Source organism: Oncorhynchus mykiss, chromosome 5 (assembly GCF_057628025.1).
Source record: "Oncorhynchus mykiss isolate SJ-2025 chromosome 5, ASM5762802v1, whole genome shotgun sequence".
Lineage (NCBI taxonomy): Eukaryota > Metazoa > Chordata > Actinopteri > Salmoniformes > Salmonidae > Oncorhynchus > Oncorhynchus mykiss.
Genome location: NC_143026.1, coordinates 58,261,274 through 58,279,780, shown reverse-complemented (window position 1 = coordinate 58,279,780; position 18,507 = coordinate 58,261,274). Strand labels below are relative to the sequence as shown.

At 43.7% G+C, this 18,507-nt stretch overlaps 1 protein-coding gene across 4 annotated transcripts in view; it reads right to left on the bottom strand.

Annotated features, from left to right (window-relative positions):
• Positions 1 to 1,526: 1,526 nt before the first annotated feature.
• The window catches only part of rc3h1a (ring finger and CCCH-type domains 1a), a 29,630-nt gene continuing 12,649 nt past the window's right edge, over positions 1,527 to 18,507 (bottom strand). For 3 of the 4 annotated variants that reach the window (XM_021603435.3, XM_090235326.1, XM_090235325.1), the window contains exons 3-18: positions 17,287 to 17,407; positions 15,551 to 15,787; positions 15,197 to 15,372; positions 14,790 to 14,990; positions 14,541 to 14,673; positions 14,107 to 14,225; positions 13,644 to 13,756; positions 13,165 to 13,431; positions 12,910 to 13,094; positions 12,352 to 12,752; positions 11,666 to 11,827; positions 11,391 to 11,531; positions 10,822 to 11,029; positions 10,461 to 10,732; positions 10,043 to 10,134; positions 1,527 to 8,950 (exon numbers count right to left, since the gene is read on the bottom strand). In XM_021603435.3, coding sequence (XP_021459110.2) covers positions 8,785 to 8,950; positions 10,043 to 10,134; positions 10,461 to 10,732; positions 10,822 to 11,029; positions 11,391 to 11,531; positions 11,666 to 11,827; positions 12,352 to 12,752; positions 12,910 to 13,094; positions 13,165 to 13,431; positions 13,644 to 13,756; positions 14,107 to 14,225; positions 14,541 to 14,673; positions 14,790 to 14,990; positions 15,197 to 15,372; positions 15,551 to 15,787; positions 17,287 to 17,407 — 2,994 coding nt within the window. In that variant the 3' untranslated portion in view covers positions 1,527 to 8,784. The remainder of the gene's footprint in view (positions 8,951 to 10,042; positions 10,135 to 10,460; positions 10,733 to 10,821; positions 11,030 to 11,390; positions 11,532 to 11,665; positions 11,828 to 12,351; positions 12,753 to 12,909; positions 13,095 to 13,164; positions 13,432 to 13,643; positions 13,757 to 14,106; positions 14,226 to 14,540; positions 14,674 to 14,789; positions 14,991 to 15,196; positions 15,373 to 15,550; positions 15,788 to 17,286; positions 17,408 to 18,507) is intronic. The other variant, XM_036977915.2, reaches the window with a different exon arrangement.

Below are 18,507 nucleotides of genomic sequence, written 5' to 3'. Positions count from 1 at the left end.
AATGTGATTTTCTGGATTTTTGTTTTAGATTCCGCCTCTCACAGTTGAAGTGTACCTATGATAAAAATTACAGACCTCTACATGCTTTGTAAGTAGGGAAACCTACAAAATAGGCAGTGTATCAAATACTTGTTCTCCCCACTGTATGTATGGGACATATTGGTTGCAAGAATTTTGTATAATCATTTTAATTGAAAAATTCTAAGTTTTGAACACGGTGTCGTTTTGTGTATCAGTTCATAAACCATCTGCCATGGAATCGTTACAATTGTCTTTAACCAATTTTGGTCTTTACAGTTTTTGCCGATTGCTTACACACGGGAAGTGAATGCTTTGACAAAAGCATCAAAACCTTAACTTTTGAAACCATGCCTTAAACAAAAAGGCACCTAAAGTACAAACACATTTTCTGCTTTGCACTTTGTTTGCAATTAAGCAAAACACTTTCTTACATTCGACACTTCGTTAAAGAATGAAATCTCTTGCAATCATTGGGAAAACATGAAAAACATACCTGAAATTGGCAACACCCACACACAAAAACACGTATACTGTAATTGAACACCAATTAGTCTGAGCCTTAGCACTACAAATAGACCTCAGGTAAGCCCACCTCTTTGCAAACATGGAGGCAGTGAGAGCGAGAGGAAGAGAGCAATAGCCGGAGACCTATTTCCGACGACATTAGGGCCACTTTGGTGGACCATGTCATAAATCACAGCCTGACGATGAGGGAGGCTGGGCAGAGTCCAGCCCAACCTGAGTCGCTACACTGTAGCATCCAGAATACGGACATTTAGACTGGAGAACAGGTATGTCTTCAACTTTCTACACTAGACTGTACATATGTAATTGTTGCACATCATTCTGCATCACAGTACAATACAATGTAGTCCTACAATATTAGGTTTATGATCCTCAGTGAACAAAAAAATATATTGTGCTGTGAAGTACATGCAATACAGTTTTGATGTTACTGTGTACAGTATGACAGTACAGTATGTAAAAAAATAACCTAACCAATGACGACATATTCTTGTATTATCTACAGAACTGCCAGACGACCTCCTGTGGGTGAACGGCAACATCTGTTCACCCATGAACAGGAACTGGCCATTGTCAGTCAACACCATCCGCCTACATCAACTACGAGGGTAAATCATTACCGATCCCACAACATTCCATAATATCAACCGTGTCAGTATGTCGACACTGCCGCATCTTGGGTCAACACCAACTTACGATGAAGCAGCTGTACAGGGTTCCATTTGAGAGGAACCGTTTCATTTTGACATAGAAGTGAGATGTTAATGTCCAAGTGTTGCGTCTTATTTGGCTTGTGTGTAGAGTTAACACAGTGAGACAAATTCCGCAACAAGTGTGTGAGCAATCGCAAAAAACTAATGCAGGGCCAACAGACAAGTTCCTTACGGTTTCCCCCTCCCACTTGCCTCTTCCATTTTAGCGGTAATGCTGCCCATTAGTTGTGTGTTTGTAGAAATACAAATGACAGCTAAAAAAAAGCATCAGTTTCACAATATTATTTAATTACAGTCCCTGCCAGTAAAGAATCACTGTTGCACATAAGTTACATTTACTTCAAACTTCCAGTTAGTTTACCCCCCCCCCCCAAAAGCAATTGTATTATACAAAAATGCAATCCAATTTTCACACAGTGAATTCTTTAACAAAAGAGAAATGGTATAACAGCTACATCCACATTGGAAAAATATTCTAAACATTCCTTAAGGGAGTAGAATATAAAAACAAACATTGTCTTCATCATGTTGAAGTTAAACATGTACCTTCACTTAATTAAGCAAATTCTTACAAGACAACTTGGGTCGTAGTAATCAAAAGCAATTACATTTCCCAAAGCAATTACATGTCCCAATTACAGTTCCCAAACCAATGAGTGTGTTCAGCGTGAACAAGAGAAAAAGAAAAAAAGAAAAGCGGTCTCTCCCATTGGGACATGGCCGCTCACATGGAAATCAACTCCCAATAATACCCATTGCCTGTCAGTGTGTGAGGTGTTACAATGTGGGTTAATGTTACATTTCATATCCACTTAAAAAGTTAAGTGATCCTGTGCTACTTGTTTGCAGAGGTGGCAACAATTAAGCAGAGGTGGGCCACCGCTTTGTAATGAATATAGGGGAAACACTGATAGGATTTGCTAATATAAGGACAACTAAATCCAAAGAAGTAATTCATTCTGCAGTATTTAGTAAAAACTCAGTGAATAACTGAAGACATTTCCTGGACAAGAAAGTAACATTCTTGGAAAATAATTAAGTTACTCGCGTTGTCTTGGTGTATGGCTATCCTACTATCAAAATGTTACTGCGTTTACCCAATACGAGTCAATCATCACACACACGCACACTTAATTTAAATTAGGAAGCATAAAATAAAAAAAGACTACCGGGATCTTCTCTCCACAACTTCAAAAAACAGACAACCTTCTAGAAGGGTTGGAAAAATAAAAGCCCCTTGGAAACGGCAGATGTCTTTCCTCTAATCAAACACAGACCAGACAATGCTCCGACAGCCCAAACTATTTTCTTGGTTTGTATGAAAGACACAAAATGGCTATGTAAACAAACAGGTGAGTTTCCCGGTATCAATGGATCTTAAATATTAACTTGCGTTGCAGTTTTACAAGTGTAGATTCTGGCACTGAACTCCTTTGTCTCAAAGGATAAGCGGTTCCTCGGCTCTGCATTGGCAATCAGCTGATTGACTCCTCTTTGCACAGCTGATATGTAGAGACCATTTAATATAAATGCTGACTCTTGAAGTTTAATTAACAGCGGGAAGTTGATGTACTGTATAGACAAGCCTGTAGGTTTGCATCTTAAACGTTGAAATAGTCAACCTGCTGGAAAGCTCGTCACATTTCTTAAGCCTCAATCAGTGCGCTCAACAATAGAACGACTGAGAACAGACAGTATTCAAAAGATAGCAGTGAAGGTATGGAGTGAAGAGAATTCCCATTCAGACACATTAAAAGGATACATTTTCCCACCAATTTGTTTTTTGAAAGAAGCGAATACTTAAAAAAAAAAACATACATTTATAAGGACATATTTAAACATACATGTTTAAGTTTTAATATTATATTAATTTGCACTGGTGCAAAATGTTCACCTTTTTTTAAACACTTAAATATGAAAAAATCATTGAGCAACAGACAGGGCTTTGAACCACAGTAGTTAACTTAAGAGGTAATTCACTTTCCCAGTGCGGGCAATGGCAGTTCCTTCTGGTTAATACCTCGGATCGAAAGCAGTTCTTAGAAACCACGGCATGTTAAATGGACAACCTCCACCACTTTTCTACCTCATTTTCATTATCTCCAACACAATACCATTGTCAACATATGTGTAAATGGTGCATTTCTACATTTTTTAATTTTTTTTAAAAAGTTACATTCTACCCGAATGACATCAAAAGCTACATTTTAAAAAGTGATTTTCAAACACTATGCGAGTCGCGGTGACACAGGGACCATGAAAATATCCTCCCTTGGGCTATAAACTCATTGCCGGTTTTAAAAATCTGTTTATTTTGTTGTTGTAAAAAAAAGGAAAAAAAAAACTTTTAATCCTACTCTGATGTCCCAGAGAAGCATTTTATTAAAGGACCTTTGTCATTTTAACCACAGGTCATAGAAACGTGCTGTTTACACATATGTAGACACTGGTTTGGTAATGATCAATGAGGTAAAAAAAAAAAATTTTTAAAAAGTGGCGGAATTGTCCTGAAGTAGCCTAACCCATGAAGCATGGCAATATAACAAACCATCTCTACAATGCATTACAGCAAGGGTTTTGTATCCAATCTTTACGATTGTTCAAATGTCAATAGCGCTTTCCCAAGAAATAGTAACACCAAAAATCAACAATAGTATAATGTTACATAGCGATTACACATTTAAAAAAAAAGGTCCCACCAAAATTGGTGTTTTTAAGATGTCTCGAGAGACCAGTTTATATTGGTCTACAAAATAGTAACAAACACATCAAATAAGAGGTGAATAACTGAATAAATGTACAAAGAACGTACATTATTAGTCCAATTCCTCAATAGGGAGTCAAGTCATGGTAAAGATGTACGTTGACCCACGTTCAGAGTGATCCCACAAGTTGGTAAATTAGCACCCCCTAGCGGCTAACACACCGACAACTCTCAACCAGGTCCTCAGAGGACTTTGACGTTCTCTGTAAAAAGGTGTCTGCACACCTTCAAGACAAAAAAAAGTGTGCATTATTAATCCACATTCAGAGAGCAATGACTCAGCCTTTTATGAGGAGACATGTTGCCTTGATGATGACGCTGATGGGAGGAACATACAGCATGTCCAAATACATCAAGCCGTCTGATACAACCGTACGTCCAAATGCAATTGGAAGGATTGTTGGAGTTTAATTTTACTGAATGGTTTGACAGATATTTGTAAGCACTGCTCTTCAGATAACAGAAGTGACGCTCCTGGCATTAATGCAGGCTTGGTGGTACCCAGTGTATTCTTGGTACGTCTCAGGGCTGTCAAAGCCACAGAGGTCAAACAGGTCAGTGTGATTTAGACCCAACTAAGCACATACATGATCAGTGTTTCCCCCCTGTGATTTTTTTTGCGCTGTTGTGCCAAAGTTGGGAGGGGGAGGCGATGGTATGGGACGGTCTCCAACCAAATGTTGAAGCCGTCCTCTTGGTCACAGAGATAAAACATACCTTTTAATTATTTTTTTAACGCAAATTTCCTGCAATTCTACACATTTTGCCATGGCTTATGCCGTATTAAATTAACATAGGGGAAACACCGCATGATACATATATAATAGTCTTGTGATTACGCCAATGGTTGTCACTGACCACAATTTCCCCAGACATTTAAATATTTGTGTCTTTGTATGTACACAGCATAGTTGACTGCAGTTCTGTTCAGCCCCCAAACTACAGGTGCACTATTTTCCACAATGATACATACTTTCTCTTTTCCTATGAACTTCTATAACTACTACAACCACCACCACCACAATGGCTCTACACTACAACGCAATTCATTTCCCACTATGACAATAGTTTGAAGTCACATTCGTGCCAAAAACCCAATGATACAGAGGTGACTAAAGCGAGATAACGTAGTCATTGATAACAAACATGCATGATGCCAAAGGGATTGTGTCATCATATCCTTGAAAATCAGTTTTAATTGATAAAAAATACGATGAGGTATGAAGGGACCATTGGTTATGGTTAGCATGAAGAGTAATGCAAACCGCATTGAGTAATCTACATTATGGTCTGATTAACAGTCATTTTCCGTAATATTGCTAGCTAGAATGCTAACAAACAAATCTAATGCTCTGAAATTAGTACAGAAAATGGTTAAACGAGTGAATGCTCAAAAAGATAGCAATCATTGAGGTCCAATTAATATTTCAATGTCATGTGCACAGAACGTCTATAGGAGAAAAATGGACTGAAGTCAATGTCATTGTCTGGCTTTGCAAAAAGCCAACACAGTATAGGTTGTGCACATACAGTGTAAGCTGTTTCACATCTCAAATAAAAACCTCAAAAAGTGAGATGTAACTAAAAACATGTATAACATACTTAAATATTTCCATGAAGACAAAGACTTGATTAAAACAAGTGTGACTATACCAGTCGTTGGATATCTTGTGAATTCAAATGGAATAGCCCAGCCATCATTTCATAATGAAACTTAAATACATTCTGTGAATTAATTTTTACCTAGAAGGCAAGCAAACTCGTTGTTCTTAATTTCATAGTCTGCGTGTATCTGACAGTAACATTATCCGCATGACTCTTATTTATTGTTAACTTTCATTTTTTAGGGATACATAAGCGGTGAATACCATTCAGTACCAGGTAGTTAACTAAAGATGTTGACTTACTTGAAATAAATGCAATAACTGGTTAGTACTATTTAACATTTCTACTGGCGAAATAGGATTGTAAGAGAGGTGTAACCGACAACACAAAAAGGTGACGCTAGTGTCAAACGTGACTGCACTATTCCAAATAGTTAAATATTTCGAAATATCAATTCAAATTGCAACATCAATGCAAGGGGTGCATCATAATGCACATTATCCAACTGCAAAACTTGCTGCGCGTTGAATTTGTTCATATTTAGAAAAAAATAACACTTATTTGGCAGCGACAAAATGCCACTTTGTCTCCTCCCACCCTGCTGAGGTGGTTCTGCGGTTGCTGATCCAGTGATACGAACTGCTTAGCTAACTCTAGCTCTGCCATAGCCCAGTTCAGTGGCCTGTCCCCACCTACGCACTGACCCCCCATCCAGAAATGATTAACCCCTACAGGAAAATAACAGAAACCCTTTCACTAGAGCAACTTCTTGGAAGTTAAAATAAAAACGACACAAATGTCCGCTGCGGTTGGTGAAAAAGGTGATCAGAGGAGTGGAGTTGAGGAACTGAAATAGGAATTTGCCTTTCCTGTCATTCACTGTTATGGGTATGTGATATAGCATACCGTGACACATTGGTGGAGGTGAACCTCCACCCAATTATATAGTTTTTTAACTAGGAAGTATACAGTAGATTGATGAATAAAAACAGTGGCTGTTTTAACCCTGCTCTGTACATGATCAACTCTTATCGCCTTAGCCATGGCTGCTCCCTATCTTCGACTACACATTCTTAAAACAGAATGCGGGTTGTAAGTTTTACCTTTCAATATGTTATATCCATCCTCAGGATGAAAATCCATATGAATAAATACATATCCTCAGTACAAACAATCCTTAAAGCTATGAAAGTGCAAAAAATACGCTTTGTAGATCAATGTCTCAAATTCTAGCCATGGTTAATGTCTGGCTTCATTCCTCTTTCTTTTTACTCCATCTTCCCATCTCTGGCCACCCAATCAACAGCAGACGAATGCTTGACACGTGACTCCCTCCCACCCAATCCCTCGCTGCATTTAAATTACCCCCCCAAAAAGAAAAGGAAAACCGCTTGAATGCCAAGCCTAAATGTACCCCGAGTATACCAAACATTAGGAACAGCTTCCTGATATTGAGTTGCAACCGGTTAAGCCCTCAGAACACCTTCAATTTGTCCGGGGACGGACTCTACAAGATGTTGAAAGCGTTCCACAGGGATGCTGACCCATGTCGACTCCAATGCTTCCCACAGTTGTGTCAAGTTGGCTGGATGTCCTTTGGGTGTTGGACCATTCTTGATACACACAGGAAAATGTTGAGTGTGAAAAACCCAGCAGAGGAGCAGTTTTTTGACACAAACCGGTGCGCCTGGCACCTACTACCATACCCTGTTTAAAGGCACATAATTTGTTTTGCCCATTCACCCTCAATGCCACACATACACAATCCATGTCTCAATTGTCTCAAGGCTTAAAAACCCTTATTTAACCTGTCTCCTCCCCTTCAGCTAAATTGATTGAAGTGGATTTAAGAAGTGACATCAATAAGGGATCATGGCTTGTCATGATCTGTCATGGAAAGAGCAGGTGTTCTTAATGTTTGTGTACTCAGCGCATATCCTTTTCCCTGTTTCACATCAGCCTCATCCCAAAGCATGGATGGCAGAGGCTGTAGTAAATCTCCTTTTCCAGAGTCTGAAGGCGGTTGTGGTGGTGGTGAGGGGGGGGATACCAAAAGAGGTCCAGGCCACTGAACTAACAACTGGACGCAGGGACGCCTTTGCCTCGTCTAGTTTGTTACAGTTTCAACAAAATTTCAATACTTCCCAGTTGAAAAGTGATAACTCAATATCTTCAATTTGTAGCGTCTTGGCTTTATAAAACTTATTCACAGCCAGTTGTCGACAAGTATTGTTTCTATGAAATGGAGAGCTTTTGACCAGATGTGAAAGTGCTCCTTCAACAGAGCACCAAGTATGAAATCCTCAAGTGGCAAAAGAGTAAAACTTAACGAAACGCTCTACATGTTTTGTCTGCGAATAACATTGCAACTCAGCTACAAGAACTTACAATTAATTCCAAATAGAAAGTCTGCATTTTAGAACTTGTATATACACTAAGCACGAAGATTGTTGTTAGGGATGCTACTAAAAATGTAGCACATTGTGAAGCTAACGACAGATGTTATGTCAATGCGATTATGGGGGCCTTGTCTATTTGAAACCAAGGAACTGGCCTCGTCTTTATATTCTTCTTCTAATCAGTATTGGGTTCACGGAGCATAAATCTCAAAACCCTTGGTTTCCAAGGCAGTGAGAGATTGTATATGACAAAACATTCATCCACAGAATAACAAAAATGAACAAATGAAAAAAATATAAAATTCACGGCAGATACTGCTTAGTTGTAGACAAACTAAAGTTGCGAGTGTGCAATTTGTGTTGTATCAAATGAAGCGCCGTTGTCTATGCAGGCACTACGTCCACATTTGCATATCAGTGGCTTTTTCAGTTACTTAAGATATTAATAGCCCTTATATCCCAAATCCCTGTAAGAAACCTAGAACGGTCTCTCACCATTGTAAGCGAGGAGAGACTGCGCCTCTCTCCACATGTTTTGTGATGGGAGTTAAAATGCTCTTAGTGGCTTCAACCAGATCTTGCAAATGTGGATTTAGGTAGGGCATACCAGACAGTTTGGAGGACCTGGTTGTGTGTTCCACTCTAAATGGTGGAAAGGTTTAAGCGTTCAGAGGATGAGGGGTTCCCCAAGGCTCTGTGTGGTTAACTGACTGGTTGGTTGTAGCAGTGGTTGTAGTACCAGACTCCAGTTGTGTGGCTAGGAACACGGGTGGACTGCGATGTTCTCCTGTCGGTCAGTTCCCCCGGTGGTGGGGAGGTCTGAGGACAGGCTGAGGGACGAGGTCTTGCTGGTCAGGCAGGACAAAATGCTGCCGGCCGCACTGCCATCCAGCAGAACACAACTGGAACCGTTATAGCCCTCACTGCAGGGAATAAAAGGTCAGAGAGAGACAACATTATGAACAAAACATTTTGTATTATTGTAAAGTATCAGTCAAACGTTTGGACACACCTACTCATTCAAAAGGTTTTCATGTATTTGTTACTATTTTCTACATTGTAGAATAATAGCGAAGACATCAAAATCATGAAATAACACATATGGAATCATGTAGTAACCAAAAAGTGTGTTAAACAAATCTAAATATATATAAAGAAAAACCCTTGAATGAGTAGGCTAAAACTTGACTGGTAGTGTCTGTGCAGCAAAGCTCCCCAACCTGGCAGAGCTTGAGTGGATCTGCAGAGAAGAATGGGAGAAACTCCCCAAATACAGGTGTGCCAAACTTGTCATACCCAAAATAAAAACAGTTTTTGCCTTGTCATTATGGGGTATTGTGTGTAGATTGATGAGGGGGAAAAAACAATTTAATCCATTTTAGAATAAGGCTGTAACCTAACAAAATGAGCAGGGAAAAAAATCAAGGGGTCTGAATACTTTCTGAATGCACTGTATACTTCCATTCATTTTTGACAACAGGGACCTTCAGACGAGTCTTGTGGGAGTCCTAGAGCAAAACAACCGACATGTGCTGTACCTGTCATATATTCGTGTGTAGCCCAAATTGTTTCCGACGCTACAGACAGAAGTTGGCAGACCGGCAGAGAACAGCATTGTGTTTGTGAGAGAGTCTCACCTTTCCACAGATTGGTCATAATAGTTTCTAGGCCAAACCGTTCAGATGCTACAGACGTCGTTGTGAGAAGACAGACTTTTGGGATGTCTCATGATCCGACAGACACCGCTCTAGCTCTGCCACCTTTCACTGCAGATGCGGAAGTGCGACATTGGCGGATGCGATGGATTGAGACACATCCAATGCAAAAAACTGGTTCTAGCTGAAACTGACGGATTTTGATAGGGATTTTTTTATTTATTATGCTAAGTAGATTTCAGTTGGGCCCCGGAAATCAACTCTAGGGGGTTAAGGGAGATTTATGGGGCACACTAAATGGTTCCTTATGGCACAGCAGTTGAAATAAATGACTACTAGTCTCCCAAATGTGCGGTTTACCTGAGAACCAACGAGTGCTCCTCTCTCTGCATTTTGTTCTCAGTGGGCTTCAGCTTGTATGCCCCGCTCCCATCATGAGACACATGGTTCTCCTGCAAGGGGACAATGGCACCACTGTCAGTTCACCACAATAGTGACTGGGAGACTGAAAGCTTGTATGTTTTGGAGTCTACATCAATATTGTCTTGGTAGAAAAGCTTTCAGGCTGCACCTGTTCGGCTCGCTTGTGTTTCACTCTTTGTCTTATAAGTGGGATAGCAGTAGGTGACATTAGCCCAGGGCTCCTTCTGCCCTGCTCCTGTTCGCAAAGCCTTTTTAGATATCAAAGCAAGCTGTGTGTCTCCCTCTCCTGCTTCAGTCTGTCGCTCTTTCTATCTACATTTGGCCATTTCTGTGCCCCCTTCTCTCTCTCTCTCACCAGGGCTATCTGGCGGGTCCTCTTGCCAATCTCCCTCTCCACATGGTGGAGCTCCAGGCTCAGCTGTTGGCTGGAGACGCTCCCCGACGACCACTCCCCCGGGCTGGGTTGGGCCGCCTGGGCAGTCTGCTTGTTGATCTGCCGATTGACCTGCTGGAGCTCCATCGTCAGCTGCTCCCTCTCCTGGACTGGCCTTTCACTGAGGTGGGCCTGAGGGGGCTGGGTGTACGGGGCAACACCCCACCCTGCACCGTTCCCATAGGGGTAGTCCGCTGTGGTGGACAACAAGAGCAGGTCAGACTGACGAAATGGAGTAAACAGAGCAAAAACCCTAAAAGGTGTGTATGTGTTCTCCCTGTACCTGTTGCAGCGGTGTGTTTGGGGCTGTTGGTCCCCTGTGGGGGGGTCACCGCCTGCCCTGGCCCGGCCATCTGGTAGCCCGTCTTGGGGGTGCGGGAGATCACCCCGAAGCGCGACACAGTGGGCAGGGAGCCGAAGGGGATGATAGGGTCGTCGTCTCTGGCCTCGGCCGACCTGCGCTGGCCCTCCGCACCTTTCCCCTCAGTGTTCTACAACACCCAGAGAGTTATTATGGTACCATTATAAGACGTACAGAGCCACTCAACTGAAACTAGGAAAACTGTAGTTGAAAGACTTTTGTGAGCTTAACCGTGTTCTGAATAAGTCACAGCACTTCTTCTATAACTGACCTTTGATCAGTCAACGAGGACAACCAATAGAATAGTAAATGCAAGATAACCATCTTGTCCATCAACAAAAATTAAACATGACATTTTGGCCTTATTACAAGAGATGAGCTTTTGAAAACTGTTTTGAGCTTGGCCGAGCTTTAGATATTCAGATTTGGAACTTTATTAAGTGGTCAAGCTTTACACCAACAGAACATAGAATGATTGATTGATGACTCACCATCCTCTCCATGGTGTCTTTAGACTTCCCCTCCTTGCTGCCAATGTAGGAGCCAATGGTGTCACATGACCAAGGAGAGTACTGGCTTGCGTAGTCTGGCTCACGGTACTTTGCAAACACTTGGGAGTTCTCCATGTACTGCTGTTGTTGACACACACAAACACACATTATTATTAGCTAACTCTTCCTTTAAGTGACTAACTGCTGCGGTAGTACGTGGGGCGAGATGCCACTGCGTACTACCATAGAAACACTAGACGAGTGTAGCCTCTTACCTCCTGTGTGTAGTTGGACTCGTATGTGTGTGGCAGCGTGGGCGAGGGGGCAAAGGGTGGGGGAGTCACCTGCTTCCTGTCCTCCAACTGGGCCATGATCTCCTGGCGTCGGCGGTGCAGGTAGTCCAGAGTGGGAGGGGGCTGGGGCCGACTGTAATCCTCCTGTACAACAGGACATGTGGACACCTTTACTGTAGTGCACTTCTTGCAGCGTTGGAAATACATTTTTTTGCAGTGGATTTATCCTGGAAAGTCTTATGAGGATTTTGAGGCTGATTCCCTGACCGGTCAATGTTTTTTATTAGCTGTTTTATACTCTTGTGAATTCAATGGTTTTTACTAGACTACTTGTTGTTGTTCATGTTGTCTGTCTGTCATTTTTTTGTAATGACTTGGTGCTTGGCCATGGCGCTCTTGAAAAAGAGATTTTAATCTCAATGAGCCCTTTCCTGGTTAAATAAAATTTAAAAAATGATACATTCTTGACACTTCCCGATATGTAAAATATATAAATATGTGTTTTTATTATGCACGCAAGACTGTATGCACGGCCAATCGGCTGAGTAATGTCACTACTCAATCTGGATAATGCTGATGACTAAACTCCTAAAAAGTAATTGCATCGGTGTTTAGAGCTATGGATATTGAGATTTATAAAGAGCCTAGTACTGCAGACGTGTGCTTACCCGTGTGGAGTAGGGCCTCATGTGGCCGGGGTGGGGGCCAGCGGGGTGGGGGCCAGCGGGCTGGTAACCCTCGGGAGGGTATCTTTCTCTGGAGGCCTCGTCCGCAGGCATGGAGGAGAGTTCCTCCCGGTGGGGATAGGTTTGTGGTGGTGGCGGCGGGTAGGAGGGGTGTCGACGGCCGTCATAATGAGGGGGAGGTGGGTACCCATGGGGGTTGGCGTTGGAGAAGTGGGGACCCGAGGGCTGTGGGGGAGGGGGACACTCATGCTCCTGTGGGTAGGTGCCGGGGTAGGGGGACTCCGGGTAGGCAGGCGTGGCCAGGTCGTTAGGGGGAGGGAGGTTCCGAACGTAGCGGGGCTGGGGAAGGTACTGGGAGGACTGGTAGGGGTAGGGGGGGTTACCTGAGAGGACATAGAAGAGCGTGGCAACAGGATTGGTATTAGATAAGCACAATAGAACCACACTGGGAGATTTACAAGACTAGAGAGAAACACTTCCTTTCGTCAGCAGACAATACATAGGAGATCACGGGAAAAAGAGTGGTCTGTTCTGCCTTACCTGGGGGGTACTGGGTGGACTCGTACTGCATGGCTGATGGTGGTGCCCTGGGCTCAGGGGGGTAGAAATGTTCACCCTGCTGTGAGGGGTACATGGGGGGCCCCCTGGGCACTGGCTTATGCATGGCCAGGTGGTCCACTGCCATCCTGGGGTGGGCCATGGACCGATTGGGCATGGGATCCAGTCTGGAAAAGACAGAATTTCAGTGTGTGTGTGAGTACGTGTAACAGACGCTGTGTGTGTCCATCTACTCACAAGTCAGGGGGAGAGCCGGGGGCACTGTGGCTTCCCTGGGACTGGGGCTTCCGCATAATGGGCTCATAAGAGGGGTCGGCACCGCGGGAGATGAGCTGGGGCAGGGCGGAGCCTGTGACTGATGCCACCATGCCATTGGTCAGGCCCTTGTGGGCCAGCCCCTCCATCATCCCCACCTCCTCAGGCAATAGGCCCACCTCGTTGAGCTGCGTCAAGGATAGGCTGAGGGGCCGTCGGGCAGCCAGACGCTTGTTCATCTTACGATACCTTCAGAAAGGAGGAGAAATACATGGTTAGTGAAAGAGGTTGACACCTCTGTCTGGCCTAATGATTGTTGTCACACTATCAGAGCGGATCTGTGCAATGAACAGTCAACGTCTCATTGACATCAAAACATAACACAAAACATTCACTGTTAAGTAAAGTTGGGAATATGCCCAACGATCCCCATTGGGAGTGGCTCACGGTGGAATACTCACTTCTCTAGCTCGTCCTGAGAGTGGGCGAAGGTGCAGCTGGCTCCTCGAGGACAGCCCCCCTTCTGCTTCATGTCCCGACACATGTACGTCTTGTATTTACTGTGCTGGGGAGGCTGGGGAGGAGCCACCACAAGGGCATGTTAATAATGGAAAATTCAAAAGGTGTTATTACTGTTAAGATCACGAACCAGCAGACAGTCATTGACTGATATTATTAGCTTTAACAAGTATCAATCAAGATTCAAACATTGGTCATATGCATTAGGCACCAAACAGAAGAAAAATAAACTGACAAACAGGAAGGGACTACCTGGACTTGTCTAATAAGAAAAACACTCCTTACATTTTATGTTGCAAAACATTTTCAGTTGCGTTGCTCTAATGAACACGACCCTGGGATTATCAATAATTTCAGCCCTATTCCACTGATATGCTTTGGGGGATTGAGTATCTAGAATCAGACCTGTTGCGTGTCGCTCCCCTTCTTGCTGTGGTTCTGGATGAAGTCCACCAGGCCGTGCACCACCGTTTTCACCGCCACCAAGCCCGTGTCCAGCAGCTCCCACGTGGGGGGAGGGGAGTCTAAGATGGAGGACAAGACGGGGTATTTTTTGGGTTCAAATGCATTATACTTGGAAGAGCGCTGGGGACCCGGTCTAATAGGCCCTGTGAAAGTGATGGCGACTTGCACGGCAGTGTCGCTTAAATTTTAAAAAACGCATACAATTTGGATTCCTTTTACTGATACATAACTTTTAAAGTGAGTGCGTTGAGGGCTTTTCGCACTGCCGAGCCAAGAGTGGACAGTGTGTACAGAAAACATCCGGGCCACCACAGTTTAGTACGGGTCGGAACGATAGTTTGAAAAGGGTATTGATGTACTGTGAATGGACCAACCTGGGCTGGGGTCGATGTTGGCAAGCAGCTCCAGGTGTGGTCGCAGACGGTTCAGGTTGGCCGGGTCGCCTGTCCTCTGCAGGGCGATGGTCAGCTCCTGAACGCTCTGAGCAAACGACGCTGGCGTCTGCAACTTACACACACACACACAAAATCTCTGTTCAAATACACAGCAACACCACTAGGGATCACATTTAAGTTACATCAAAATACACACACACACACACACACACACACACACCTACATACCTTGTCGATGATGGACTGCATGTGGGACTTGTGCGACTGGTCCCCATAGAGCAGAGAGGACCACTGGTCAGGGGCGATGCGGAGGCCACCCTCCATGGCGATCTGGACAATCTGGGAGTCATGTTCGCGCCGCAGTGCCTCGTATGTCCGGAACTCCTCCTTCAGCTGCATCAGGGACGAGTCCTCGTCTCGCTTGGTCACCTGAAGACACAGGGTGACAGACAGGACATCAGGGTTGTGTTCATTAGGCACCAATATGAAGGAAATGCACTGAAAGGGACTTTTTTTTTTTTACGGTTTCAGTTGTGTGCCCTAAAGCAGTAGGCCCTGTAGAGGAGCTGCACCACATGGCACATGTTGGTCTTAGAACCGTGTTTAGGTGTATGTTTGTAGGTAGTCAGACCTACCTTAAAGCAGGAGGCCCTGTAGAGGAGCTGCACCACGTGGCCTATGCTGGTCTTAGAGGCCTGAGGGAAGCGTGGCTCTAACCTTTGGACCACAAACAGCACCAAGACCTTCCTGGACAGAGCGGAGCCGTCCTCTAGAGCCAACAGCACCAGCTTCAGAGCCTCCTCCTGCATCGCTACAACAACAACACATGCATAATATTTTCACATGCTTCCGATAGCATTCATTTTCTCAGTCGTTCAGGGCGGATGTAATTGAAACATTTGTCATTTGGGCCGTGTGTGTATGTGTATGAGTGGCTTGCTCGCCATTTTGCCCGCCTGCGCTTGCGCTTCTGTCTGTTTGTATGTTACCTGGGCCGAGGAATTGGCAGCCCCTTGCCCTGACTGCAGCCCACAGGTTGGAGGAGAGCTGCTGTGGGTTCTGGTGCTGCAGAATGAGCTCAGTGACAGTGCGCTCCCCTAGGGACCTGGCCGCCCGCGTGGCCCTCACCCGGCCCTCCTCCTCCACCAGCTGACAGTGCACCAGGGTCACCAGCTTCCTCTGCATGGGCCGGCTCAGAGAGCTTTGTGCACCGCTGGTGCTCAACCCTACACCCGGAGAGAGAAGAAGGGGGGTGGAGTGTGAGAGAGAGGCTGGGGTTGTATCCATCGCAACTTAGAAGCAGTGCAACAGTAAGGGAGGAATTGCGAAACAAGTAAATACACAAGGATCAAAGCAAATGGATAAGGATGAGAGGAAAGTGTGAGGCTGTGAGGAGGGGGAGAGAGAAGAAGCACCATTCAATACACTGTTTATACCATATGCCAAGCTATTCCCGAAATACAGTGCTGTGAAAAATAATTCTCTAGTTTTGCATATTTTCTATACTGAATGCAATCAGATCTTCAACCAAAACCTAATATTAGATAAAGGGAACAAATAACAATTATATACTTATTTGATTTATTTCATAAACAGAAGCAATGCAACACCCAATTCCCCTGTGTGAACAAGTAACTGCCCCCTTACACTCAATAACTGGCTGTGCCACCTTTAGCTGCAATGACCCCAACCAAACGCTTCCTGTAGTTGTTAATCAGGCTCTCACGTCTCTTCCATGCAGAACTGCTTTAACTCAGCGACATTTGTGGGTTTTCAAGCATGAACTGCTGGTTTCAAGTCCTACCACAACATCTCAATTGGGATTAGGTCTGGACTTTGACGAGGCGGTTCTGCATGCAAGAGTGGGCCTTAATTTCTCCACAGCGATGTGAGAGACTTTATTTATCTATTTATTTATTTAACCAGGTAGGCAAGTTGAGAACAAGTTCTCATGTACAATTGCGACCTGGCCAAGATAAAACAAAGCAGTTCGACACATACAACAACACAGAGTTACACATGGAGTAAAACAAACATACAGTCAATAATACAGTAGAAAAACAAGTCTATATACAATGTGAGCAAGTGAGGTAAAGGCAAAAAAAAGGCCATGGTGGCGAAGTAAATACAATATAGCAAGTAAAACACTGGAATGGTTGATTTGCAGTGGAAGAATGTGCAAAGTAGAGATAGAAATAATGGGGTGCAAAGGAGCTAAATAAATAAATAAAGTAGGGAAAGAGGTAGTTGTTTGGGCTAAATTATAGATGGACTATGTACAGGTGCAGACTGATCAACAACTACCGGAAATATTTGGTTGCAGTCATTGTAGATACATGTGGCATAACCAGTTAGAGTGTAACGGGGAAATGACTTTTTCCACACAGGGGGATTGGGTGTTGCATAACTTTGAAGTATCCATTTTTCTGTTATTTGTAAACTCAGGTTCCCTTTATCAAATGTTAGGTTTTGGTTGAAGATCTGATAGTATCAAAAGCAAGCAAAAATAGAGAATCAGAAAGGAGGCAAATACTTCTTCACAGGCACTGAAAACTAGTGCACTAGAATAGAATGTGGATTGTCATGATACAAAGGGAGAGTGTGTGAATCTGATGCTATTAAATATGATATGTTGAGAAATTAATGCAGGGTGAATAGAAGCTTTTCCCATAATTAATGAGCCATGGTTGTGACGGTGAGCAGGATGAGGTGGTGTCTGACTGACCTCTGCTGTTGCTCAGTGGTTTCAGGTACAGAGCCAGCTCCTCCACACAATCACTGGCTTCCTCATAGTGGGCTATGTCCTCTGGCCCCGTCAGCAAGGTGGTAGTCTGCCGTTTGGGCACCTGGGGAGACAAAACAGACACACCATGGTCACAACACACACGTTTAAATATAGTTTCCATTTCCATTGTGTGTGTGTGAGAGAGACACTGCATATAAACGGACTGAATTTAAGGGACAAAAAAAATGATACACTATATTAATGTACAGCCCCCCATATCACAGCTAGCCTTTCAGGGAGCTGCTCAACCAGGAGCTTGCTGGCTATAGCACGAAGTCCACTACATCACATTCTGCCCCCTCTACCTCTGCCCCCTCTACCTCTGCCTCCAGGGGTGTTCATATGCCAAAGTTCATAACTGCAGGCATGAATGTGCCTCAGGGCCAAAAGGGCACAGCATGGAGGAGTCGTTGTGTTCTGTGTCGCATGAAGTTCCCCATCACCTGCACCACTTGTTCAGTTTGCCTCTGCTTTACAGCAGAAAGAGACTGCTATGGGACATGGCACCAGCAGCAAAATATTGTGTAGAGGACTGAGGGTCTACCCCCGTTTTTTTTAAACATTTTTAAAAACATTTTTATAAAAACATTTGTGTGTTAGAATTGCTTTTTGATATGTTGTATATAGTTATTTGCACTGTTGTATATAGTTATATCATTTCACCAATTCGGCCACTTGGGTACATTTGGGCAACTTGTGTGGGACACCTCTGTGACTTCATGCTAAATGTCATGTAGCTCACCCATTCCTGAAGTTATCAGTCTGAAACTTTGCACAACTACACTTGCCCTCGTGTTATCCATCAAAATTATCCCCAGCATCCTATTCTAGAAAGATGCTACAACAACAAGACAGAAAACGTATGCTCTTTCTTTCTATCAGATCTATTGTTATATTCTCTTACATTCAATTAACATTTCCACAAACTTCAGAATGTTTCCATTCAAATGATACCAAGAATATGCATATCCTTGCCTCTGGGGCTGAGCTACAGGCAGTTAGATTAGGGTGTCTCCAGGCAGAAATTGAGAACAAGGGATGCAGCCATAAGAAGATAAAGGACAATAAAGTCAAGGTATTGGAGCGGCCATCACAAAGCCCTGACCTCAGTCCTATAGAAAATTTGTGGGCAGAACTGAAAAAGCGTGTGCGAGCAAGGAG